General features: G+C 50.0%; 2 protein-coding genes and 1 long non-coding RNA gene across 8 annotated transcripts in view; all 3 read left to right on the plus strand.

Annotated features, from left to right (window-relative positions):
* The window catches only part of LOC308484215 (gastric inhibitory polypeptide receptor-like), a 30,850-nt gene extending 29,345 nt beyond the window's left edge, over window positions 1-1,505 (plus strand). Inside the window, exon 14 of the mRNA XM_081018969.1 lies at window positions 401-1,505. Within this exon, the coding sequence (XP_080875095.1) occupies window positions 401-733 (333 nt within the window). The 3' untranslated portion in view covers window positions 734-1,505. The remainder of the gene's footprint in view (window positions 1-400) is intronic.
* LOC308484612 overlaps window positions 1-26,068 on the plus strand; it is a 190,423-nt gene that overhangs the window by 37,055 nt on the left and 127,300 nt on the right. The gene's annotated exons all lie outside the window — the stretch shown is intronic.
* Window positions 6,769-25,925, plus strand: FBXO46 (F-box protein 46). Of its 6 annotated transcripts, XM_081018855.1 has the most exons (4): window positions 6,769-6,884; window positions 13,475-13,557; window positions 20,420-20,630; window positions 22,759-25,925. In XM_081018855.1, exon 4 carries the CDS (start codon window positions 22,848-22,850, stop codon window positions 24,855-24,857), a length of 2,010 nt encoding a protein of 669 aa, XP_080874981.1. In that variant the 5' UTR covers window positions 6,769-6,884; window positions 13,475-13,557; window positions 20,420-20,630; window positions 22,759-22,847; the 3' UTR covers window positions 24,858-25,925. The 6 variants fall into 6 exon arrangements, with proteins under 6 accessions (XP_080874981.1, XP_080874978.1, XP_080874982.1 ...); XM_081018852.1 differs by lacking the exon at window positions 20,420-20,630; XM_081018856.1 differs by lacking the exon at window positions 20,420-20,630 and having other exon boundaries at window positions 13,475-13,550.

Raw genomic sequence — 26,068 nt, forward strand, 5'->3', positions numbered from 1 at the left:
CCCCTGAATTCTAAGGCAGCGTTGTGTCGTGGTTAGAGCAATGTCAAACCAATTTGGATGGCTTTAATTTGTTTAAAAAAATTTAATTTGAAAAGCCAAATAAATAAATTAAAGTTTTACAATCACATTTGCAACATACAACATAGAAACAAGATTCCAAAAAATCTCCCGGACTTCCCTCCTCCACTTCTTGGGTCCTATTGTTAGTCATATCCTCCTGCGTCTTTTATAATAATCCAAACCTTCTCCATTATATCCAAAATTCACCATTAATCTACAAGTGCTATTCCAATCCTACTAACGGTTTTAACTGTTTACAATGGTTTTTAAGATAAGCTGTAAAATTTCCCCAACTACAACAGCCATCTGACACCCCCAATTTTCTCTCTTCTTCCTCCAGGTGCAAACCCAGATCCAAAGGACGTGGCAAAGGTGGACGCTGGGCAGCAGCCTGCTGGAGAAGAAAGGCCAGAGCCTCAGCCACTGGGCTTCCTGGCACAGCCGAAGCAGCCGCCGCAAAAAGGTCGCTTATCCTGCGCCCCACAGACACCTGGGAGAAAAGGGCCTCCCCAGCGGCCTTGGCAACACAGAAGGTGCTCCACAGGTGCACATCAGCACCAAATCTTTTCAGTACGTCCCTGTCAGGATGAAGTCCCAGGACAAGGTTGCGGGGTCCGCTGTCGCTGGGCAGACTTCTTTTCCGAGCCCTGGTTGCCCCCCAGTCAGCTGCTGAGCACCCGCCCACCCCCCACCCCCGGCCGGTGTCTTCTGACATCCGAGAGGATATGGAAGAAGATTGTCAGCTTTTCCGAAACATGATATGGGGCTGCCCGGCCGGTGGTAAGAAAAGACTTCCCAGTGCAGCTGTGGATCCCTGGAAGATGCAAAAACTCTCGTATGACAAGATATGTGAATGGCACATTGCGTGTGGCTGTTTTTATTGACTGTCTGGAAGGACCAGCTGGTTAAAAGGTTAGCAGCCCATCTTTGGAGAGGCTTCCGAAACTGTTTGTGCCCCTGCAGGCGTGTCAAATGCCACTCACCTGTAGTGTGTGTAAGAATCGCCTCAAGGCGACCCAGTATAAGAACCATATTTTTCAATAGTTTAATTTTTTTGGGTACCTCGGGTTACAGACGCTTCAGGTTACAGACTCCACTAACCCAGAAATAGTACCTCGGGTTAAGAACTTTGCTTCAGGATGAGAACAGAAATTGTGCGGCGGCGGCAGGAGGCCCCATTAACTAAAGTGGTGCTTCAGGTTAAGAACAGTTTCAGGTTAAGAAGGGACCTCCATAACGAATTAAGTTCTTAACCCGAGGTACCACTGTATTATATTCGAATAGATTATTGAATGCTACTTTATTTGTTCTAAATCATTCCATTTTAAAGTTACGTTTTTATTATGACTTTTTGTATTGGATCAGATTATTATAAGGCATGTGTTCTTTGCTGTATATTTTGTTGCTGTCAACCGCCTTGCGTGTAGCAATATAGAAAGGCGGAATACGAATTAAAAGTGAAATGACCTGAAATGAAATATGAACTGGAAAAGAGCTGATGGTGTTTTGCTTCTGGTCAAGCTTCCAATGCGCCACAAATGATTTGTGTCACTGTGTGTGGACATTGGGCAATATGGCTAGTGGCAGATCATATACTGTATTTTTTGCTCTATAAGACTCACTTTTTCCCTCCTAAAAAGTAAGGGGAAATGTGTGTGTGTCCTATGGAGTGAATGCAGGCTGCGCAGCTATCAAAGAAGCCAGAACAGCAAGAGGGATTGCTGCTTTCACTGCGCAGCTATCCCTCTTGCTGTTCTGGCTTCGGAGGTTCAGAATATTTTTTTTCTTGTTTTCCTCCTCCAAAAACTAGGTGCGTCTTGTGGTTTGGTGCGTCTTATGGAGCGAAAAATACGGTAATCATAGAATTGTAGAGTTGGAAGCTTGGGAGAAAAGCAATGACAAACCTAGACAGCATCTTAAAAAGCAGAGGCATCACCTTGCCAACAAAGGTCCGTATGGTTAAAGCTATGGTTTTCCCAGTAGTGATGTATGGAAGTGAGAGCTGGACCATAAAGAAGGCTGATCGCCGAAGAATTGATGCTTTTGAATTATGGTGCTGGAGGAGACTCTTGAGAGTCCCATGGACTGCAAGAAGATCAAACCTCTCCATTCTGAAGGAAATCAGCCCTGAGTGCTCCCTGGAAGGACAGATCCTGAAGCTGAGGCTCCAGTACTTTGGCCACCTCATGAGAAGAGAAGACTCCCTGGAAAAGACCCTGATGTTGGGAAATATGGAGGGCACAAGGAGAAGGGGATGACAGAGGACGAGATGGTTGGACAGTGTTCTCGAAGATACCAGCATGAGTTTGACCAAACTGCGGGAGGCAGTGGAAGACAGGAGTGCCTGGCATGCTCTGGTTCATGGGGTCACGAAGTGTCAGACATGACTAAACAACAACAAATCAATCCCAGAAATCAATATCGAAGCTGACGCAAAACAACACCCTCCTTAAATTAATCAAGGTTTCTTTATTTCTTAGCACGTCGTCCTTCTGTAGGGTGGAGGTCCATTACTCATAGATTGTGTTAATCCCAAATCCAGCTCCTTTTGTGTTTAGGTACAAGGAGCCTTATTGAAGTGAGATAACCCCTTCCTAATCCCATTTTCATCGGGAGCGTGGTCTTTGATTCACTCAGCTGGCGTGTCCCAGGAATCCCCCGCCCAATTCCTTCTGTTGAGGAATGTCCCTCACTACTTAATCATTTTTCTGCCCCGCATGGTCCTTAATCTCATCATCCTTTGTCTCTAAGACCACCTCCCTCTGGAAGTCCTGGCCCTATAAAGGGCAGCTCCCAGTCCTGCAGGTTAGTGCAATCCTTCGGAGAGAAGTTGGCTGCTGTGTGCTCCATGCTTTTCCTCTTCGAAGCGGCTCCTTGTTACAGATACTTGCTGGATCTAGACCTCTTCAGCCTTAGCTAGCTGAGACAGGCCACAAACCCAGCCGCTCTGTTCGGAGGCCTTTTTCGAAAACTACTTGGGAAGTATTCCCTGGAATCCATGTTGCATGCTGCCTTGCAACCTCATTAACACGACAGTTGCTTTTCTCTAGAAAAAGGTAAGAATTGGAGTTTCGTTCTGCCCTTTTCCCTTATGGGGTATCCAAGAGCCCATATAGAGTCCTTACATAGGTTCCCTATTGGTAGGAGAAAATAACAGAGGCCAACCAGAGAATATTGAGAAGCAAAGCAGCTAGTAAGCCTGATCTTTATTGATCTGTTGCAACAGGGTGCTCCCCTCACACGAAGGAGAAAGGAGGAACCCAGAAAAATGGCGCGCAAGGCCTTATAAAGACTTTTGAAATTGCCACCCTGTAGATCAAGACCACCCCCAGAAACATCATACATACATCACAGAAGGGGTGTGACCTAAGACCACCCCTCAGATACATCACACCTACATCACAAAAAAGGTAGTCTAAAACAGAAATTTTGAATGTTGTTTTTCTCCTGTCGTTGTTTATCTCCTGTCTGGCAGGTTACTTGATTGGATTTCCTGGGGAGCCTGGCCAGTCTTTTGTAGTGATAAATACTTAGTTTCTGGGCCATGTCACAGGCTCACACCCTCTTCATATCTTAAATGTGTCCTTAAGACAGGATTTGTGAGGAAAGAGACAATGGGAAGGTTTCCCACTTTGACCTTGCAGAGAAAATATTTGCTCAGTTTAGGAATCAAAATGGTTCCAGGTTGGTCTTCCTGTGCGGATCTATGTACGTGCTTGGTTGGTACACTTATGAACATTACCATATATCTAAGACCATAAAATTCCTATCACAGTTCCTTCTTCCTTTTCCCCTCCTGGCATTCCAAGCAAATTTGTGCACCATTAAGCATTTGTCCTGATTCATTCGCAGGGAGTTTAGACAGTGTCAACTGTTTAATGAAGTCAGAGAAATTGTTGGCTCGCATTTTCCACTGCCATTTCCCTTTCCAATATGGGGAGGTGGGGCACGTTGAGAGGGGTGCTAAAAGGTTATAACGTAACTAGAGAATTCAAAAGATATTTTGGTTAAATATAGTGTAAATATAATTAAATATGGTTAAATTTATATTTGGTTAAATATACTTTAATTTTGCTTGGAAAGTAAAATGAGTGGAAATTGCATAAGAGGTAAAGGTAAAGGGACCCCTGACCATTAGGTCCAGTTGTGGCCGACTTTGGGGTTGCGGCGTTCATCTCGCTTTATTGGCCGAGGGAGCCAGCATACAGCGTACATGTGGCCAGCATGACTAAGCCGCTTCTGGCGAACCAGAGCAGCGCACGGAAACGCCATTTAGCTTCCTGCCAGAGTGGTACCTATTTATCTACTTGCACTTTGACGTGCTTTCGAACTGTTAGGTGGGCAGGAGCAGGGACCGAGCAACGGGAGCTCACCCCGTCATGGGGATTTGAACTGCCGACCTTCTGATTGGCAAGTCCTAGGCTCTGTGGTTTAACCCAAATGATTGCCAAGTTCTTGCAGTTATATTTTATCATTATTCATTATTTATTATTTAGCATTCCCTGACAACTTCAGAAGTTACAATTAAAATTATTTGGTTTTTTTACAAAAGCAGTTTATGTGCTTCTACATCGAATGTCAAGCTAAATGTTGTCTAATCACAAAAATAATAGCAGATTTGAATTCCTCAAACCCAAAAACATAAGACCCCCCCCCTCACTGAAGAAATGTGCAAAAATTAAGTTTCACCGTGTTTTCATTATTTATCTCCTCTCTGTTTCTTACTGTCTATAAATGGTATACTCTTCTGACAGAGGGGTACTTTGCACATGCTCCAAGGCACCCTGTCCTTGGACTGAGTTTAAAAAAACCAAACTGCTCCTCTCAGAAGGGAATACTGCACTCTGTACATGCTTAGGAACGCTTTGTGCTTAGGCTCCTAAAAACCCCGCAGCTACAACCTCCCAATAAAAAGCAAGTCTACAGTGAGAGATTAGGGTAACCGTCACTATTTCCAGGACCTCTTCTCGTTGTGAGACTTTGTACGTGAGCTGAGAGTTTGTTTGGACCCTGGAGAGGAAGAGTGTGTCAGAAAGAAAAAGAATTGATAGTGATTTTTATATACTCGCAACTTTGCATTCATGTAACAATTTTTATATGCAACTGTGTCTTTATGCAATTATTTTGTCCTAAGTTGCGTGTCGTTGCTTCAGTTTCCCATACACCACTTAGGGATAGATTTAACATATTAAGAGGTACAGTTGTAACTTGGTTCTCAAATCTCTTGGTACTTGGACATTTTGGCTCCCCCAAAACCTGGAAGTGTCCCGGTTTTTGAACGTTTTTCGGAAGCTGAACGTCCGACGCGGCTTCCGCTTGAGTGGAGGAAGCTCCTGTAGCCAATCAGAAGCTGTGCCTTGGTTTTCGAACGGTTTCAGGAGTCGAACGGACTCCAGGAACAGATTAAGTTCAAGAACCATTGATTGGGGGGGGGGGGATTGGTTTGGTTTGGGTTTTGCTTGCCCAACTCCCCATGGGACTCTTGAGTCCATGATCGGTCAGAGAAGAATGGAGGGAAGCAGGATCCAGTGGAAAGCAAGGCAGATACTTGTTTTTTCTGTTGCAACAGAGTTCCCTCACCTCCTTCAAAGGAGGGAGAGACTCTGAACAAAAGTGTGCAGGAACCGTTAAAGACTTTTGACATTGCCCAACCCCCCTTAGCCTGAGACCACCCCAAAATCATCATACATACATTATAGGAGACGGTCTACAGCAGAAATCCTGCCTACCAGGATACCTGATAATGGTCACTGATTGCATTACCTGGGCAGCCTGGCCATTCTTTTGTGATGGTTAATACTTTAGCTCCTGAATCCAGGTCACAGGCCCACCCTATTCTTACACAAATATGCCCTTAAAACAGGATTTGTAAGAGAAAAGGCAATGGGAAGGCTTTCCCCTGTACTATTTCAAACGCACGGTTTATATATTTAGATGTGTGTGTACAGTTATACAGTGGTACCTCGGGTTACATACGCTTCAGGTTACATATGCTTCAGGTTACAGACTCTGCTAACCCAGAAATATTACCTCGGGTTAAGAACTTTGCTTCAGGATGAGAACAGAAATTGTGCTTCGGCGGCAGTAGGAGGCCCCGTTAGTTAAAGTGGTGCTTCAGGTTAAGAACAGTTTCAGGTTAAGAACAGACCTCCAGAATGAATTAAGTTCTTAACCCGAGGTACCGCTGTACCTCCGGTTACAGACGCTTCAGGTTGCGTTTTTTCGGGTTACAGACGCGCCAAAACCTGGAAGTACTGGAATGGGTTACTACCGGGTTTTGGCTAATATGCATGCGCAGAAGGGCTAAATTGCGCTTTGCGCATGCGCAGAAGCGCCGAATCACAACCTGTGTGTGCGCACAAACAGCGCTGCGAGTTGCAACCGTGCTTCCCGCACAGATCACGTTCGCAACCCGAGCGTCCACTGTATTTATGAATATTGCTTCTATGTGACTTTAGAATTCTTATAGCACCATCAAATAACCAACCCAAATTTTTGTCCCATTTTGGGAGGGAAAGAGAGCGCCACGTGCTCAGAGGAACTCAGAACTGAAGCCCCGGTAGGGAAAAAAAAAAGTCTTTCATAATGGTCAGGGACTACAATTCCCAGACACCCCCTCTCCGCAGAACGCCAGGCCCTGCGAGGAAAGTGCGGCGGCCAATTAGAGAAGACTACACTTCCCACGATCCTTTGCGGCAGCGATTAGCGGGAGGGGAGAGGGGCGGAGCGATAGGCTTGGCGCTCGACGCATGCGCGGCGACCAACCCGGAAGTCAGAGGACCTGCTGGTGTAAGGAAGGCACCTGAGGTTGTCTACCTGGCCAGGTGTGTTGCGGGGAAGGGGTGGGAGGGGCAGGAAGCGTGGAGGGCCAGGAATGGGGCGGTGGGGAAAGAGGTTATCAAGGGAAATATATTTGGGGTGGGGAGTAGAAATAGGGTTGCCACATTTTTCTTGCCAGTGCTGCGCCTCTGCTTTTTATTTATTTTATTTTTTTAAAGAAAGCTGCCAGACACGCAGAGTTGAGCAGCTTTTCCTGGCAGGGTGACACGGAGGAAATGTTGCCCTGCTCCCACGTGGTGTGTGGCAGGTTGCTGGTATCTAAGGCACAGGAGCAGGTGGAGCTGAAAGGAGAGAAAAGGTGGCAACCCTCCTGAGGGGAGGAGAGGGAGCCAGCCCCCAGTGCATGCGGGGCATGCCTAAGCTGTTGCAATGTTGTGGTCGTTGTTTAAGCAGGGGGCTTTTCTCTGTGTGGGTCGGGGTGGGGCTTCTGCAGTGGGGGGTTGACTTTTGATGGGAGGAATAGGGAAAGGGGGAGAGAGAGCTGCGAGCTCTGGACAAGGAAGTAGAAAGGAGACAGAGGGAACGCGTATCAGTTTTCTCACTGGTTGTAAATCAAACACAACGGCACACTGCGCAGGTGTTGGCACGATAGTTTCTCTTGGGTACAATCTTACGCTTCGATGCTAAGGAAACGGACGGGCCCAGTTGGGAACAGACGCAACTGAAGTCTCAGAACCCAGCTTCTGGAGGAGATCAGTTCTGATCTTGACTAGATTATATGTCAGGAGTGAGCAGGTGGCGGCGGGTCCAATCTGCCACACTTGGAAAAAAAGGTACCATGGAATTGCAGAGTTGGGAGGGGTCCTGCGGGGTCATCTAGTCCAACCCCCTGCAGTGCAAGGAATCTTTTTGCCCAACGTGGGGCTTGAACCCACAGCCCTGAGGTTGAGAGCCGTGTGCTCTAGTGACTGAGCCATCATGTTGCCAATCCAATAACAAGAAAGGTGTGTGGAAGAAATGGTTGCCATAGCTAATCCACACACAGAGACAAGAGAAATATGTGGCGGTGGTGGTGGAATACCACCCTAAGCCAAAAACTAGTTGCCCTTGCCTAAGATGGAAACAAAATCCCAGCCCCTCATCCACTCTACTTAATCCATCTTCTCCCCTTCCGGAGTTTAGGACAATATCAGGAATTTTGTCTTTTGAACCTTCTTTAGTGCCTTTGGGCTTCACTTCTGCCTGTGATGTGTTGTGAGCGCTGGGCTTTATTTGTTTCCCTCCCTTGTATTTGTTTATTTGTTGCATTTCTGTATCACTTCCTTTTCCAGGGAATTCAAGATGGCTTGCATGGTTCCCACCCCTCCTGTTTAATCCCCACAACAACAACCCTGTGAGGCAGGTTTAGGCGGGGGGGGGGGCAGTGACTGGCAGAGAGAAGCAGGGACAAGGTCTCCCCAAGTGAGCATCACATGGCTATTTGGGGATCTGAACCACCCTGGCGTGCTCAGAAAGAGTTGTCAGACTCTCTGCTGCTTCATTGTGAAAGATGATTGGCACCTCGGAACAGAGCGCCTTGAAAATACTTAAAAAGACACACTTGTGAGTCAGGTTGTCTGACAATGCCCGGGAGCGTTCAATTCTGCGGCCCGTGCAGTTATCACCTTCTCTTGCGCAACTGCAGCAGTTTTGCAGCCTCTAAAGTTTTCCCTGCTCCCTCCCTCTCCCTTTCTGCGTTGGTGAGCTACACAGGTTAATTACATGGTTGCGGATGAAGCGCTTGACAGCTAGATTTAATTTCAAGCATTGCGCTTGGCGAGGAGCCAGAAGCAGAGCACTGCCTTGTGTACGGACGGGAAATGCTTAACCTTTGGCGTTTGTGAGGCTTTCTTGGATCTGAGCCTCCTGCAGTCCCTCCTTTTGCAAAATGTTGGCCGCAGACCAGCAGATGGCCTTGCTGCTGTTGAGAGCTGTGATTGCAATCCCATACTCACTTTGTTCCAGGTAGAAATGTATAAACTGAATTGTAAGCATGTGAACTGGGATGCCTCCAGTTTCACTCTTACCTTGGCTACGAATATCCCAGGTAATTTTAAAACAACTTTCCCTGTTAGATGGGGACGATGGGAGTTGTAATTCAAAACATCCGAACTACATCTGGACTAAGTTGGCAAAAGCTTCCTCAAGGTAGGCTGCTGTTTTTGCCATAATGTGATAAGAGCAGCCTATCTTACATGGCTGTTCCAAAGATTATTCCAGTGATATATATCTTTTCAATCAACACGTTAAAAATATTCACGGCAGCGTTTTTGTGTGTTCCACATCCCTGTTTCCTTCTCCAACTGAAACCGAAACAGTTCTAAGAAAGGAACTGAAACTGACACAGTTCTAAGAAAGGAACAACAACCAAAAAATGCTCTCCCAATACGTCATTGATCTTTGGAACTCACTGCCACAGGGATTTGGTGGGGGCAAAAGCATGTTGGCTATAAAGATGAGACACATCGGGAAACCATATTGAAGTAGCTCTTGCAAAATCTTCATGTAGACAGAAAAATACCAAGTTAGTGAGATGTTATACTTTGGCAACCATATTGTGAATTGGAGCAGAGGTGCCAAATCACATTTCAGTGAGCAAAATGAGAAGGGTTCAATAGGAGGCGGTAGCAAAGCTTTCAGGAAGGTAAAGGTAAAGGGACCCCTGATAGTTAAGTCCAGTTGCAAACGACTCTAGGGTTGTGATGCTCATCTTGCTTTATTGGCCGAAGGAGCCGACGTTTGTCCGCAGTCAATTTTTCTGGGCCTTGTGGCCAGCATGACTAAGCCGCTTCTGGCAAAGCCAGAGCAGAGCACGGAAACACCATTTACCTTCCCGCCGGAGTGGTACCTATTTATCTACTTGCACTTTGACGTGCTTTCGAACTGCTAGGTTGGCAGGAGCAGGGACCGAGCAACGGGAGCTCACCCCATCGCGGGGATTCGAACCGCCGACCTTCTGATCGGCAAGCCCTAGGCTCTGTGGTTTAGACCCCAGTGCCACCTGCGTCCCAGTTCAGGGAGGTAGGTGGCCCCAGTTCAGTACTGTTATTGTTGAACTGAATACCCCTCACCAAGAAATAGTTGAGGGCATTTTAAGAGCATCTGTTGTAGTTAGCTTTGTATCTCAGCTACAAACAGGTCAGTCATCATCTGACTAGGATCTTGGGGACCAGAATTCAAATCCTCACTCAGCCACTGGGTGACTTGGACCAGTCACTGCCTCTCAGCCTAAGCCTACCTCACAGCATTGTTGTGAGGTTAAATAATATGAGCAACAGTAATAGCAAAAATTATCACCTGCCCTTCACCAGCAGGTCCCAGGGCCGGAAATGAGTATTAAAAACAGTTAAAGCAAATTACATTCGCAGGAATAAGCGGAGAATCCTGTATGCCATCTTTTGTGTCCATGGAGAAAAGGAGCAATATATATTTTTCGCCCTATAGGACGCACCGGCCCATAGGATGCAGCTAGGTTTTTTTTTGGGGGGGGGAAATAAAGAAAAAAAAAATTCCCCCCCCCCAGCCGCGGGAACTCCCGCGGGCTCCCCAGGCTTATGGATAGCTTCCTGAAGCCTGGAGAGAGAGAGGGTTCGGTGCGCACCGACCCCTCTCGCTCTCCAAGCTTCAGCAAAAGCCTGCATTTGCCCCATAGGACACACACACATTCCGCCCTATAGTGCGTCTTATAGGGCGAAAAATACGGTAAATGTAATAAGAAAAATAAAATCCCACCCCCCACTTTTATGCAAAAAAGGATTTGGGCTTTTGGGGTGATTACCTAGGGCAGGGGGTCCATTTAATTGTTAAAAATTCAGCAGATGGAACCAAAGGAAGTGTCCAGAAATAAAGGGTTTTTGTGTGGAGTCGTAATCGCTTGCAATCTGAAACACTACAAGGTATTGTTTTTCTGAATCCAAAACAGCCACCAAGCCTTGGATCTCGTACGTAATACAGCCACTAGAATCTTGAAAGCTAAAACACAAAAAAAGTTCAGGCACTGGGATATTTCTTTAATGGTTGCCTTAACCTTGTGGAGGGTTGTGTGTTTTCAAATGGGCATGAGAGCTAGAAACTTGTGCCCTTCTTCCTCCAAGAAGATGGCAGAATCTGTTCTTTTCAGTTTAATATCCAGTATCCAAAACAGGACCGTATTTATTGCGTCGGTTTGGGGAGCTGGGAGATGCAATAGGGGCTTGCTCTGTCCACGCCGTGCATGGACCTGGTCTTGTAGTACCTCTGAGCGACAGTGTGGCACAGTGGTTAGAGTATCAAACTGTGGCCTGGTTAGCCAGGGTTCAAATCCTCCGCTTGGCTGTGAAGCTCACTGAGAGAGACTTTGGGCTGGTCAGTGCATCTTTCAGCCTAGCCTATCTCACAGGGTTGTGGGGATTAAACGCGGAGGGGGGGAACCATGGAGCTCCTTAGGTAGAATTTGGGATTTAAATGCAATAAGTAAATAACCCAGCGATGGGTGTGTGTGAGAGAGACAACCCCCACTTTATTAGAGCTGGAATCATGGTCACATAGCTGCCTGTCCACTGTGTCCAAAGTCAGTGGCAGACCTCAGGGTCCTAAATTTCCGTGACACCAAAGTTCAGTGCCTCCTCTCGCCTAATAATAATAATAATAATAATTTATTATTTATACCCCGCCCATTTGGCTGGGCTTCCCCAGCCACTCCGGGCGGCTTCCAACCAAATATTGTTGTTGTTTAGTCGTTTAGTCATGTCCGCCTCTTCGTGACCCCCTGGACCACAGCACGCCAGGCACTCCTGTCTTCCACTGCCTCCCGCAGTTTGGTCAGACTCATGCTGGTAGCTTCGAGAACACTGTCCTGACATCTCCTCCTCTGTCGTCCCCTTCTCCTTCTGCCCTCCATCTTTCCAAATATCAGGGTCTTTTCCAGGGAGTCTTCTCTTCTCATGAGGTGGCCAAAGTATTGGAGCCTCAGCTTCAGGATCTGTCCTTCCAATGAGCACTCAGGGCTGATTTCCTTCAGAAAGAAGAGGTTCGATCTTCTTGGAGTCCATGGGACTCTCACGAGTCTCCTCCAGCACCATAATTCAAACGTATCAATTCTTCGGCGATCAGCCTTCTTTATGGTCCAGCTCTCATTTCCATATATCACTACTGGGAAAACCATAGCTTTAAGTATAGGGACCTTTGTTGGCAAGGTGATGTCTCTGCTTTTTAAGATGCCGTCTAGGTTTGTCATTGCTTACAATAAATAAACAAGTTGAGGGGCTCAGGCTTGCTGTGAAAGCTCTCAGGACGCCAGGGAGGCTTTGTTTTGTCACCGCTGAGAAACTCTGTATGTGCTCAGGGCACTCTTCCTGCTGTTGTTTCACAGCCCCTTGCCAAACCTGGCATTTAAAAGAAAACATGAGAACATTTTTTCAGTTACAATGGCAAGGAGCAGAACACCCCCAGCACCACAGGGAGGTTGGGCTGGCCTCAACCAGAGCCAGGGCTTTTTCGGCCGTGGCCCTGATCTGGTGGAATGCTCTGCCACAAGAGACTAGGGCCCTGCGGGACTTGACATCTTTCCACAGGGCCTGCAAGACAGAGCTGTTCCACCAGACCTTTGGCCAAGGCACGGCCTGACCCCCTCCTTTGGTAATCCTCACAGTACTCTAGCCCAATGGTTGCCATTAATTTGACTCTTGATTTTAGAATGAATTGATTTTAGAATGTATTTCAATTAAGTGATTATGATTTTATGTAATCTGTGTTACTTTTATTGCTGTTAGCCGCTCTGAGCCCGGCTTCAGCTGGGGAGGGCGGGATATAAATAAAATTATATTATTATTATTATTATTATCATCATTATTATTATTATTATTATATTTTCTTTTAAATGTGGGGTTTAGCAATGGGCCGTGAGTGCCACTGAGTATATGCAAAGTTTCCCACCAGCGACAATTCCCCTCCCTGACATCCTGAGAGCTTTGGGCCCCAGAATTTATTTATTTATCCTGGATTTGCATTCTTTCCGATGGTTCGGTCAGGCTTGGGAATGATCGCTGCTTCCTTGGAGTTCCCTCCTTATTCTTCCTCCTGCTTTGCATTCTGCACTTTCTAGACGGTCCCTTGCAGGGAGTGGGGATTTAAAAAACACACACACGCAAAACAACAAGCCTGGGTAGGCTGAGACTCTGCTGTCATCCATATATGGGCATGCCCCAAACGCGGCCCTCCGATTGGCTGCCGGGCGCCATGCATATGCCTGTCAACAAATGGCTGAGCCTGGCGGATGGTGCGCGGAGGGGGGGGCAGGAGGGAGACTTGCAATCTGATGGATTAAAGGTCCCTATTGTATTGCAAGGGGGGGCATGTAGGGGCCGGTGGAATGGGCCTGCTGGCCCTTTAAGGGAGCAGTAACACACACACACAGAGCAAAAGTGGGGGGGGGGAAGCTTTGATTGCTTGCAAAATCCCAATATCTCTCCCTGCTTTTCTTTTTTACAAACTGATCCTCCCCCCTTTTCTAAGCAGTGTTTGCAAAAAAAAAAGGGGGGGGTAAGAAAAACGGAAGGAAAAACATCCTTTGCAACCTGTGGATCTGTTTTGTTTTATTTCATGCTGGTTTTTCCAGGCCCCAAAGCAGGGATGTAGGTTTCAGCGGAGGCCTCCTCCAGATCACACCCACTCCTCCCACCCCAGGCTTGGGAGTAACAGGTAAGAACCCTGGGATATAGTGTGCGGTTGTTGCCTCCCCCCCCCCTCTCTTGGGGTGCAGATGGATTCTTGATCTGAGATCCTGGAAAGGGACTCTTGGCCTGGCGAGGCCTCCCCGCCCCCCTTCCCCCCCCAAATGCATGACTTTCCCCCCTCTCTTCTTTGCAAAGAGCTGTGTTGCGGGTTGCAGCCTTGGCGCTGGGGTGCAAGGGGTGGAGAACTCTCCCCTGGGTGCTTGCCCGGGCGAGTTGACACCTTGCGTGGGTGGTGTTGTCAATGCTGGGCTCCCACCCATCCCAAAGGTCCTTTTCCTGGAAGGACATTGTTCCCTTTGTAGGCTCCGCAAGCGCCTGCTCCCCTCCCTTATTTTAGTAAAGGGATCGGGCCCTAGCAGAGCTAGATCTCAGAAGCCACGGGAGGGGAGAAGGGGGGAAGGGAGACGGCACCGAAGTTTGTCTGCATGGCCCGAGTCAGCGCAGGATGTGGAGGGTGGGTGTGGAGGGGTTTCTGCATGGGTGGGGGGCCAGGAAAGCGGGTGGCACCCCTTGCACTTGTTGACTCCGGTGGGCTTCCTCTTTCGAACCCCTCAAAGGCGGCGCTCACCACCCTGGGGTCCTGGAGAGCCCCAGGTTGTCCAACGCTGCTGCCACCCCCACGTTTTCCCCACGTGGACTTCCCTAGGATTTGGATGACTTCACAAGAGGGCAGTGGGGAGAGGCAGACATAGAACAGAACCTCCATTTGCCTTCAGAAAAGGGGGTTCAGTCTGCTGTTTCGGCTATAAGCGAGGCAGCACCCTTGCGCGTCAGAAGTAGAAGCCAGCCTTGGGCAGATTGCCAGTTTGGGGACTCTGGGCAGGTGGGACGGCAAGTTGATTGGTGGTTGGGGGCCACTTTGGAAGTGTGTGTCTGTGTCTACCTGCCCGTAGTTATTTCACATGACTCCATTCATTCAGTGCTGAACGCTGGATGCAATTGTTCCAAGAGGTGTTAGAAATTCAGGTGCATAAGCTAATCGCCAAATGGCACCTTAAACCTAGGTTACAGGAGTCACAACAGAATGTCTGGGCGCCATGCCCTCCCCTACCAATGGGGTTTGTTGTTGTTGTTGATGATGATGATGATTTCATTCATCTGTCTCTCTATCTCTCTGTCTCAAAGCGGTTTCCAAACATTAAAACATCATATAAAACAACCTAAAGGTAAAGGGACCCCTGACCATTAGGTCCAGTCGTGGCCGACTCTGGGGTTGCGGCGCTCATCTTGCTTTACTGGCCGAGGGAGCCGCCGTACAGCTTCCGGGTCATGTGGCCAGCATGACTAAGCCGCTTCTGGCGACCCAGAGCAGCGCACGGAAACGCCATTTACCTTCCCGCCGGAGCGGTACCTCTTTATCTACTTGCACTTTGACGTGCTTTGGAACTGCTAGGTTGGCAGGAGCAGGGACTGAGCAACAGGAGCTCACCCTGTCACAGGGATTCGAACCGCCAACCTTCTGATCGGCAAGTCCTAGGCTCTGTGGTTTAACCCACAGCGCCACCCATGTCCCATAAAACAACCTAGAACAAAACAAATTCAAGCTTCAAGGAAAATATTTCAGACCCTTCTCTAAGTGACATTTTGCTTCCCCCATATTTATTTACCTACTGAATTTATATAGCTGCCCCATAGCAGAAGAGTTGTGGGAAGCCAGTCTGGTGTATTGGTTGGAGCAGCCTTTCTCAACCTGTGGGTCCCCAGATGTTCTTGAACTACAACTCCCATCATCTCTAGCTAGCAAGGCCAGAGCTCAGGGATGATGGGAGTTGCAGTCCAACAACATCCGGGGACCCAAAGTTGAGAAACACTGGGTTAGAGTGTCAGGCTAAGACCTGGGAGATCAGGGTTCAAATCCCCACTCAGGAAGCTCACTGGGTGACCTTGGAGTCAGTCACAGCCTCTTAGCCTACCTTACAGGGTCGTCGTGGGGATTAACTGAGGGGTGTGTGTGAAACCATGTACCCCTTGGGGAAAAGGCTGGGATGTAAATGCAATAAATAGGCTCTTCTGCTTACCTGCTCAAGTTAGCCGGAGGGGCCAGCCAGGTGGAGATGTCTGTTGCCAACCTAGCATCCAGAGATCTCCATGTGGGTGCAGTTGGACCCGTGTCAGTTGCAAAACGCGCCCGGCTAATTTCTAACACTGATGTTGTTTGGGCTTTGCGCATAATTCACTCTCCCCTCTGAAGCCTGTTTTGCAAGGGGTCAAACTGTAGCTACGGGAAATATCCCCAAACAGAAAAGTTTCCCGCATAACTGGCCGGTGCTCTTTTTCCCCATGTGGGGGAAACAAAATCCATTTAAGAAGTTTGTTATTAACAGTGCGCCAATGATGTGCCCTATATTAGTAACACAACGTTGTTGTTGTTTAGTCATTTAGTCGTGTTCGACTCTTCGTGACCCCATGGACCAGAGCATGCCAGGCACTCCTGTCTTCCACTGCCTCCTGCAGTTTGGTCAAACTCATGCTGATAGCTTCAAGAACACTGTCCAACCATCTCGTCCTCTGTCATCCCCTTCTCCTTGTGCCCTCCATCTTTCCCAGCATCAGGGTCTTTTCCAGGGAGTCTTCTCTTCTCATGAGGTGGCCAAAGTCTTGGAGCCTCAGCTTCAGGATCTGTCCTTCCAGGGAGCACTCAGGGCTGATTTCCTTCAGAATGGACAGGTTTGATCTTCTTGCAGTCCATGGGACTCTCAAGAGTCTCCTCCAGCACCAAACACAACATTAGCCAAGTGGTTTAAGGGGTTGGGTGATGTCCTGCAAGACCAGGGTTCAAATCCCTGCTTGGCCATGCAGCTCATCGGCTCACCTTGGGCCAGTCACTGCACCTTTCAGCTTCACCTACCTCGCAGGGTTGTAGTGAGGATTAAATGTGGAGACGGAGAACTGCATACTCTGCTTTGAGCTCCGTGGAGCGAAACAGGTGGGTGATAAATGCAACGAGTAAGCAAATAATATAGGGACGCAGGTGGCGCTGTGGGTTAAACCACAGGGCCTAGGGCTTGCCGATCAGAAGGTCGGCGGTTCGAATCCCTGCGACGGGGTGAGCTCCCGTTGTTCGGTCCCTGCTCCTGCCAACCTAGCAGTTCGAAAGCACCTCAAAGTGCAAGTAGATAAATAGGTACCGCTCTGGTGGGAAGGTAAACGGCGTTTCCGTGCGCTGCTCTGGTTCGCCAGAAGCGGCTTAGTCATGCTGGCCACATGACCCGGAAGCTGTACGCCGGCTCCCTTGGCCAATAAAGCGAGAGGAGTGCCGCAACCCCAGAGTCGGCCACGATTGGATCGAACGGTCAGGGGTCCCTTTACCTTTAAGCAAATAATAATGAAGCGACAAGTGGATGCCTAGTGCAAAAGCAATGTTAGAACAACTTGAGAGTTGCAATTTTTTCAGCTTCGGCCAGTAAAATATGCATGCTAAAATGATACCACTTTCTAAGGTAGGGATAAGGAACCTATCAGGGGCCAGATGTGGCCCTCCACACCTCTCTGAACTCTCCCAAAAGCTCAGAACCAAAAAAGATTGAGAGTTAAAGTGCATAGGGCTGGTCAGTGTATTGATATATTGTCCAAAACCAGTTTGAAGTCCATACAGTCATATCTCGGGATAAATACGCTTCAGGATAAGTATTTTCGGGTTGCGCTCCGTGGCGACCAGGAAGTAACGGAGCGCGTTATTTCCGGGTTTCGGCGCTCACGCATGTGCAGACGATCAAAATGACGTCACACGCGGAAGCGGCGAAACACGACTCGCAGACGCGTCTTTCGTTCTGTTCAGGATGTGAACGGGGCTCCGGAACGGATCCCGTTCTCATCCCGAGGTACCATTGTATTGCAATAACGGTTTCATAGCTTTCGACCTGTCAATATATCACGAATCAGGATGTGTGTTAGGACTAGGCGATAGATTGCCCCAAACCGGTTTCAAATATGACACTTCAAATATGACCAAATGACACTGGTTTCATAACTTTTGACCTGGCATTGTATTGCGAATCGTGATGTGTTTGTGTGTGCTATGCAAAAATCACAATGTGGGAAAAGCCGTGAAGCCAGCCAAGGCCTCTCCGTAGCTTATTACAGTGGTACCTCCGGTTGTGGGCGGGATCCGTTCCGGACGTCTGGCCGAATCCCGAGGTTTTTGCAACCGGGGGATCGCTTCTGCACATGTGCGCACATCAAAACCCAGTAAAATACTTCTGGGTTTGCCACGCGCGCATCCCGAAGTTTACGTAACCAGAGGGTTACGTAAACGGAGGTACTACTGTACAGACATCGTGATATATATCATGATGTTTAGCTAGTGATATATCGTGATGTTGAAAACCAGATATTGCCCAGCCCTAAATGTGAACATAACAGAGAAGGGCAACAGCCATTTCAGCCGCTCCAGAAGCATTCCTGATATTTGCAGGTTGGTTTGGTAGTCCTGTGGTTACCATCCTCCAGATGTTTTGGACTAGAGTTCCCATCACCCCAGACCATTGGCCCTGCTGACTGGGACACATCTGGAGTTATCTGCCCCTATGCTAGTCTGGCACCACTCTTCTCTTCTTGAAAAAAGCACTTGCAAATTGGCAAAGAGGAGTGGATCTACTTTTTGAATTTCTCCCTCCTCTCATCTTTTGCTCTCCTTCAGTGAACTGGGTGAAGAGGAGCGATCACACACACACACACACACACACAGAGAGAGAGAGAGAGAGAGAGTGTAAAGGTAAAGGGACCCCTGACCATCTCGCTTTATTGGCCGAGGGAGCCGGCGTACAGCTTCCAGGTCCTGTGGCCAGCACGACTAAGCCACTTCTTGCGAACCAGAGCAGCGCACGGAAACGCCGTTTACCTTCCCGCCAGAGCGGTACCTATTTATCTACTTGCACTTTGACGTGCTTTCGAACTGCTAGGTTGGCAGGAGCAGAGACCGAGCAACGGGAGCTCTCCCCGTCGCGGGGATTCAAACCGCCGACCTTCTGATCGGCAAGCTCTGTAGTTTAGACCACAGCGCCACCCGCTTTAATTAAGATGGGGGGGGGGGAGGAAGACGCTGTACTGTACTCTGCACAAACCTTTGTACTTTCCTCTGTGCAAATGAATCTGTCGTTCCTGACTCTCTGGGCAAGGCGATGATTGTGAGCTTTAATACGGGAACCCAGAGGCCTTTAATCCTGTTTCATGCCTCTGATCGTTCCGGTGTTGGGAGGTGGCCCCAACCCACACGAGGTGGGTGGCCAGGGTGAGCTTGCTTTGCGGGCCTCCCTTTAAAGCTCTGGCAAGGTTTCAAAGAAAGAAGGAAATAACTAATATGAGCCCGTGTCTGCAGCCTTGCATCTCTGGGGATGGAAGGCTCCCCCCATCACATGCAAATTTCCTAGGTGGGCACTGATAACATATTTTTATTTTGATTTGTTTGCTTATTGAATTTCTATCCCATCTTCTCCTCTGGTGAGCTCAAGGTGCCGTGCGTGGTTCTCCCTCCCTCCTCCTTTGACCCAGATTTCCGGAAGTGCCAAACATCCCCCAAAGTTTGGGGGAGCCCTGTCCTAGCCCACAGCTTTCTCTCTCCCTTTTTTAATTTATTTGCTCAACACACAACAAAAAAGGACAAAATTAACCAAAGTGAAAGTACCATCAGTCGCGCCATACATAGAGAATTAATATAAATTTCATAATCCTTACACTGTCATGGTCTCTTCTTTTGAAACCCGACTTCCCATCTACTCCATAAATCAAATTACCATTCTTTACTGCCAGTACATTTTATTACTGTCATCTCAAAACATGTTCAAAATATGTTAAATCGTATAACTAGTCAACGATATTGCTGGAGTTACTCAAATGCTGCTACGGATTTTAAGTCAGTATCATTCATTTTCAAGTATATTTTAAATACTTCCCATTTTGAAATGAATTCTTTCCTTGGTTTGTTCTTTAATTTTTTGGATAGTAAAGGTAAAGGGACCCGTGACCATTAGGTCCAGTTGTGGCCGACTCTGGGGTTGCGGCACTCATCTCACTCCATTGGCCGAGGGAGCTGGCGTACAGCTTCCAGGTCATGTGGCCAGCATGACTAAGCCGCTTCTGGCAAACTAGAGCAGCGCACGGAAACGCCGTTTACCTTCCCGCCGGAGCGGTACCTATTTATCTACTTGCACTTGGCAGGAGCAGGGACCGAGCAACGGGAGCTCACCCCGTCGCGGGGATTCGAACCGCCGACCCTCTGATCGGCAATTCCTAGGCTCTGTGGTTTAACCCACAGCGCCACCCGCGTCCCTAATTTTTTGGATAGGCTATCTTAATTCAGCATAAACGATCATGTTTTGGACCCAGTTTTTGGGTCCAGCCCACTGCTTTCTCAAAGCATTTGTGCGAGGAACCCCGGAGGCTTATAGTGGGAATTGCAACGCTTGTTTTCCGACGCGACTGTGAGCTCTGAGCTCAGCTTTCGTTGTTGGAAAAGTGGGGTACAAATGCAAAGGGAAAATTAAAAATCCCCCGCCAAAGAAGGCAGGCGGTAACAGGGGGCAACTTCCCTGAAACACTGTACTTCTGTCCTTGCCCCTGCTGTCGAGCCAGTGTGGTGTAGTGGTTAAGAGCGGTAGTCTCGTAATCTGGGGAACCGGGTTCGCGTCTCCGCTCCTCCACATGCAGCTGCTGGGTGACCTTGGACCAGTCACACTTCTTTGAAGTCTCTCAGCCCCACTCACCTCACAGAGTGTTTGTTGTGGGGGAGGAAGGGAAAGGAGAATGTTAGCCGCTTTGAGACTCCTGAAGGGGAGTGAAAGGCGGGATATCAAATCCAAACTCTTCTTCTTCTTCTCTCTGCCCCATAGCTCCTGCCCAGACAGCTGCCCCTTCAGCTGCCTCCCCAGCCAGCCAGCCCCATCTGTGCCGCAGCGGCTGCCTCTGTCCTGCCCTTTACGACACTGTAATAGGATCCGTAATCTCGTCAAGCCTCCCTTCTTCCCTTGTAAGCCTGGAGTAAATTATGCAGCAGGAGGCCACGCAGAACCTGAGCTGGCCAGCCAGAGAGCAGGCTCTCGGGTGGGTGGGGAACAGCCTGCGTTGCCCACAGCTGGTCAGACTGTGGGGTGGGGAAGCAGGTGAGGAAGCCAGGGACAAAGGTGTGCATGGGGTGAGGGACTCAGGTATAATAATAATAATAATAATAATAATAATAATAATAATAATAATAATTTATTATTTATACCCCGCCCATCTGGCTGAGTTTCCCCAGCCACTATGGGCGGCTCCCAATCAAATGTTAAAAACAGCACAGTGATACCTCAGGTTAAGAACTTAATTCGTTCTGGAGGTCTGTTCTTAACCTGAAACTGTTTTTAACCTGAAGCACTATTTCTGCGTTAGTGGAGTCTGTAACCTGAAGCGTATGTAACCTGAGGTAACACTGTACAGCATTAAATATTAAAAACTTCAGATATCTTTTAAAGATAGGATAGCTGCTTATTTCCTTCACATCTGAAGGGAGGGCGTTCCACAGGGCGGGCGCCAGTACCCAGAAGGCCCTCTGTCTGGTTCCCTGTAACCTCACTTCTCGCAGTGAGGAAACCACCAGAAGGCGCTCAGTGCTGGACCTCATTGTCCGGGCTGAACGATGGGGGTGGAGACGCTCCTTCAGGTATACTGGGCCTTTGAGGCCGTTTAGGGCTTTAAAGGTCAGCACCAAGACTTCGAATTGTGCTCAGAAACATACTGGGAGCCAGTGTAGGTCTTTCAGGACTGGTGTTATATGGTCTCAGCAGCCACTCCCAGTCACCAGTCTAGCTGCCGCATTCTGGATTAATTGCAGTTTCCGGGTCACCTTCAAAGGGAGCCCCACGTAGAGCGCATTGCAGTAGTCCAAGCGGGAGATAACTAGAGCAGGTAGTCGCTGGTGGATGAACACAGTGGGTGGAGGGGCTCCAAGAGAGCGATTCAGGCCTCGGATGCCGCCCCCCCCCCCCCGCTTCTGCAACCATTGCCAGTTCGTTTCCTTTCTTTGCTTCAATCATGAGATCCAGAGACCTGAAACCAAAGCGTTGATTTTCAATTTGCTGGGGTTGAGGGCATGGCCCCCGTATGTTTGGGCCCCGCAGAACGGGGCCTTTTCCGCAGTGGCTCCTCACTTGTGGGATGCTCACCTGGTACCTTCATTAGGCAACAGTCGAAAAGGGCCCTCTTCAACCAGGCCTTTGGCTGGCTGAGATCCGATGCCCTTTTAAAATGTGTCGTGGAAGGGGGCTGGTATTTGTATTTCGTACACTGTTTCTTATATTGCAGTTTTGTGTCATGAAGCGCCCCAAGATCTACGGGTATGGGGCGGTATGCAAATACAGTGGTACCTCAGGTTAAGTACTTAATTCGTTCCGGAGGTCTGTTCTTAACCTGAAACTGTTCTTAACCTGAAGCACCACTTTAGCTAATGGGGCCTCCTGCTGCTGCTGTGCCGCTGGAGCCCAATTTCTGTTCTCATCCTGAAACAAAGTTCTTAACCTGAAGCACTATTTCTGGGTTAGCGGAGTCTGTAACCTGAAGCGTATGTAACCTGAGGTACCACTGTATGATAAATAACAAAATAATAATATTAATAATAATAACCTTTGAGAAATCACCATTTCTAGTGCCACACCCCATTCTGTGATGGATCTGGGTAGCTAGGTAGCTAGCTAGGTAGGTAGATATACTATGGGCCTGAATTACGGTGTGTGATTAAAATAACAGTAGAATAATAATAATAGAATTGCAGAGTTGGAAGGGACCTGAGGATTATCTAGTCCAACCCTCTGAAAGGCAGGCATATGCAGCTATCCCACACAGGGATCGAACCTGCAACCTTGGCATTATCAGCACCACACTCTAACCAATTGAGCTATCCAGGCGTGATGTATTCTTATTACGCTGTCCCACAATTTGGTACTAGGTAAGGAATGCAGCAGTCTATTGTGTGGCTCCTGACATCCTACTAAAGGTTACCCTCTTGCTTTCACACAATGAGGGCTAGAAACCTGACGGTGCCTTTTCAAAACCGGAAAGCTTATTTCCTCTCCCGCCTGCTGGAAAGCTGAATTCTGCGCCCCTCGTGACAACTTTGCGCGGAAAGAAAGCCCGCGCCCAGTCCTGCCCTGTTGTGATTGCAAGCCGGCTGATGTCTCTTCTTTTCCTCTTCCCCCAGGCACCTCCAAGGCCCCACGAGCTGCGCATCCATGAGCTAGGGGAAAGGAAGGGCCGCCTTCCCCCCTGCCCCCTTGCCATGAGACAGTGATGGATCAGAACACCTTTTCCCACATCCAGCTATGGTGCCCGCGGCCTTTCGGCACCTACTCCCAGAACAAGCAGTGCCCTGGAGGCCAGGTGAAGAAGACCTTTGGGGACTTTGCCTGCAAAGCCAAGGAAGACGAAGAAGGCGGTGGCGAGGCCTGCTCCGAAAACACTCCCCCGGCCCCGCCGCCTCCACCCCCACCGCCCCCCACGGTCTCCCCCAGCCCCAGCCAGGTGGAGGAGGGCCGGGTGCTCTTGGACACATGGTACGTGATCAAACCGGGAAACACCAAGGAGAAGATCGCCTTCTTTGTGGCCCATCAGTGCAGCAGCGGCAGCCGAGCCAGCGCCATGAAGGTCAAGGGCAACTGGGGGAGTGACAGCTCCAAGGCCAAGCGGCGGCGGAGGTCCCACGACCCCGGCAAGAGCAAGGCCTGCCCGGTCAAGGCGAAGGACGCCGGCAGCAGCAGCAAGGAAGCGGAGGATGTGTGCCTTTGCCCGGAGTCCCACGCCGAGCCGGCGGGCGGAGACTCCACCGACCTGCTCTCGGTGGCTGAGATGGTGGCCTTGGTGGAGCAGCGCACCGCCCTGGCGTTGCAGAACTACCCCCGGCCAAGCGTGCCAGCCGCGCCGCCGTCCCCCATGGTCTTCGTGTCGGCGGAGCAGGAGGGCGAGGAGAAGAGGGCGCCTTCTCCGGGCGGCGGCTCGGACTGCAGCAGGGTGGCGGAGGCGGTGGCCCACTTTGAGTCTCAGCAGCGGGAGCGGAGCGTCCTGCGCCCCAACGGCCTGTGCCGGGAGTCTCCCGAATGCGTGGCCAACTCCCAGCACAGCCCCGGCGAGGTGCGCATCGCCTTCCGCATCTCCAGCAGCCGCGACCCGCGCTCGCCCACCGAGGGCGGCCAGGGCGCCCGCCCCAACTGCATGTTCATGAGCTGCGGCGGGTCGCCCACGGGCAGCGCCGCCCGCGCCAAGGACAAAATCACCTGCGACCTCTACCAGCTCATCAGCCCCTCGCGGGACACGCTCCCCAACAACGTGGACTTCCTGCTGGCCAACGCCTCCCCGAAAGGTGCCGACGGGGTCGCCAGCGAGCCCCCGGACGTGGAGATGACTTGCCGGGAGAGCCCCGGCGGCTCCGGCAAGCTGGACGCCATCACGGAGGGCGGCCGGGGCGGCGGGGAGAAGACAGGAGGTCCCGCCGCCGCGGTGGCTCGCGACTGCGTCTCCGGCTTCCACGTCGACGTGGTGGTCACCGGTGTGGTGGACCAGTGCGTCTTCTTCGGCAAGGACAGCACCAAGAATATGAAGGAGGAGACGGTCTGCCTGACGGTGGGCTCGCCCACGCAAGAGGGGCTGTGCTCGGCGTGCGACGACCCGCCGCCGGGCCAGCTCTTCTTCCTGCACGCCCAGGTGCCTCGGCAGGAGGACGGCAGGGACGTGGACGGCGCTTTTCTGGACCCTGCCGGCAGCGGCGAGGGCGGCCTGGAGAGAGCCGACGGGCCCGGCCTGGAGCCGACGTCCGCGGACACCTCGCTCTGCCGCCTCTACCGCCACGTCTCGCACGACTTCCTTGAGATCCGTTTCAAGATCCAGCGTCTGCTGGAGCCCCGGCAGTACATGCTGCTCCTCCCGGACCATATCATGGTGAAGATCTTCAGCTACCTGCCGACGCAGTCGCTGGCCGCCTTAAAGTGCTCCTGCCACTACTTCAAGTACATCATCGAGACATTTGGCGTGCAGGCCACGGACTCGCGCTGGACCCGGGACCCCCTGTACCGCGACGACCCCTGCAAGCAGTGCAAGAAGCACTACGAGAAAGGGGACGTCTCCCTCTGCCGCTGGCACCCCAAGCCCTACCATCACGACCTGCCTTACGGACGCTCCTACTGGATGTGCTGCCGGCGGACGGACAAGGACACGCCGGGCTGCCGGGTGGGACTGCACGACAACAACTGGGTGCAGCCTTGTGACATGCTGAGGGAGAGGGCGGCCCGGAGGGAGGACGGGAGGTGAGGGGCAGAGCCCGGCGGGGACGGGGGACGAGGCGAAGAAGAAGGAGCGCCTCCCCCTCTTCTCCGCTCTCCTCGGGTGTGCAAGAGGGTGTGGTGTGATTGTGTTTTACAGGATTTTTGTTGTGTTGAGGGTTGTTTTTTTCCAAAAAAAAAAAAAATGCATTTGGTTGCGTTTCCCCGTTTGGGTTTGATTTCTTGCCTGCCCCCAGTTACAGAAGGGGGGGGCGCCAAAAAGGCAACGTATGGAAAAGTAGAAAATAAAATCTACATCTAAGGAGGCACAGGGCCCTTAGAAATGAAAAGGGAAATCGTGGGTGGCGGGGATTAAAATGACACCTGTTTTCTCTTCCAGCCATTGCAGCTCATCTCCAGGTTTAAGGGAGGGGAAGGGTTAACCTGCAGACCTCCAGGCATTGTCCAACTCCCAACTCCCATCATGCCTTTGGCTATCTCTGGAGGGCAGCAAGTTTCTGGTCACTGGTGTAGGGAGATGATGTGAAAAATCTTCGAGTTGCCTTTGTCCCACCCCCGTTTTTGAAAAATAGGATGTTTCCTAAGCTTCCAGACTTCCATTTGGGGAAATTTGCTCTCCTGACGTCACGTCGCTGGTGGTACCCATGCAAGGCTCGCAGAACCATTTGTGTCCATCCTTGTGTCAATCGAGGATGCAGCCTCACGGCTGACTGTAGAAACCAGAGGCAAAGTGTGCTGTGGTTTCCTGGTGGCATCCCTGCACTGTCCTTTTTAAAAAACCAGCTTCTCAAATCCTTTAGGGCAGCAGAGGGATTTCCTCTGTGCCCTTGCAAGAACTCATTCCTAGGGAGGGTATTCCGAGCCAGCCCAGAGAGCAAAATCGGTCTGGTTTCCCCATTGCCTCGGGAAAACTGTGCTTGTTTCTTTAAAGCATGCTTCCCCAACCTAGTACCCGCCAGACATTTTGGACTACACCTCCCATCAGCCGCTACTGTAGTCCAAAAACAGCTGGAGGGGACCCCTATTGGAGGAAGACTGCTTTTAAGACACAGCTGTTTCCTTACAATGAATAAACCTTGATTTCCCAAGTTGCAAATCTTGGCTTTGCTTCCTTCTTCCTCCACACCCCGAATCTGGGCCCTTTGCTCCTCAAGTCCAGGCATAGGCAAACTTCATACCCTCCAGATGTTTTGGACTACAGTTCCCATCATCCCTGACCACTGGTCCTGTTAGGTAGGG

The sequence above is a fragment of the Podarcis pityusensis genome, assembly GCF_964106645.2.
Source record: "Podarcis pityusensis genome assembly, chromosome: 8".
Classification (NCBI taxonomy): domain Eukaryota; kingdom Metazoa; phylum Chordata; class Lepidosauria; order Squamata; family Lacertidae; genus Podarcis; species Podarcis pityusensis.

Coding starts and splice junctions, on each gene's coding strand:
- FBXO46 (XM_081018855.1), top strand. CDS start 22,848: ATGGATCAGAACACCTTTTCCCACATCCAGCTATGGTGCCCGCGGCCT.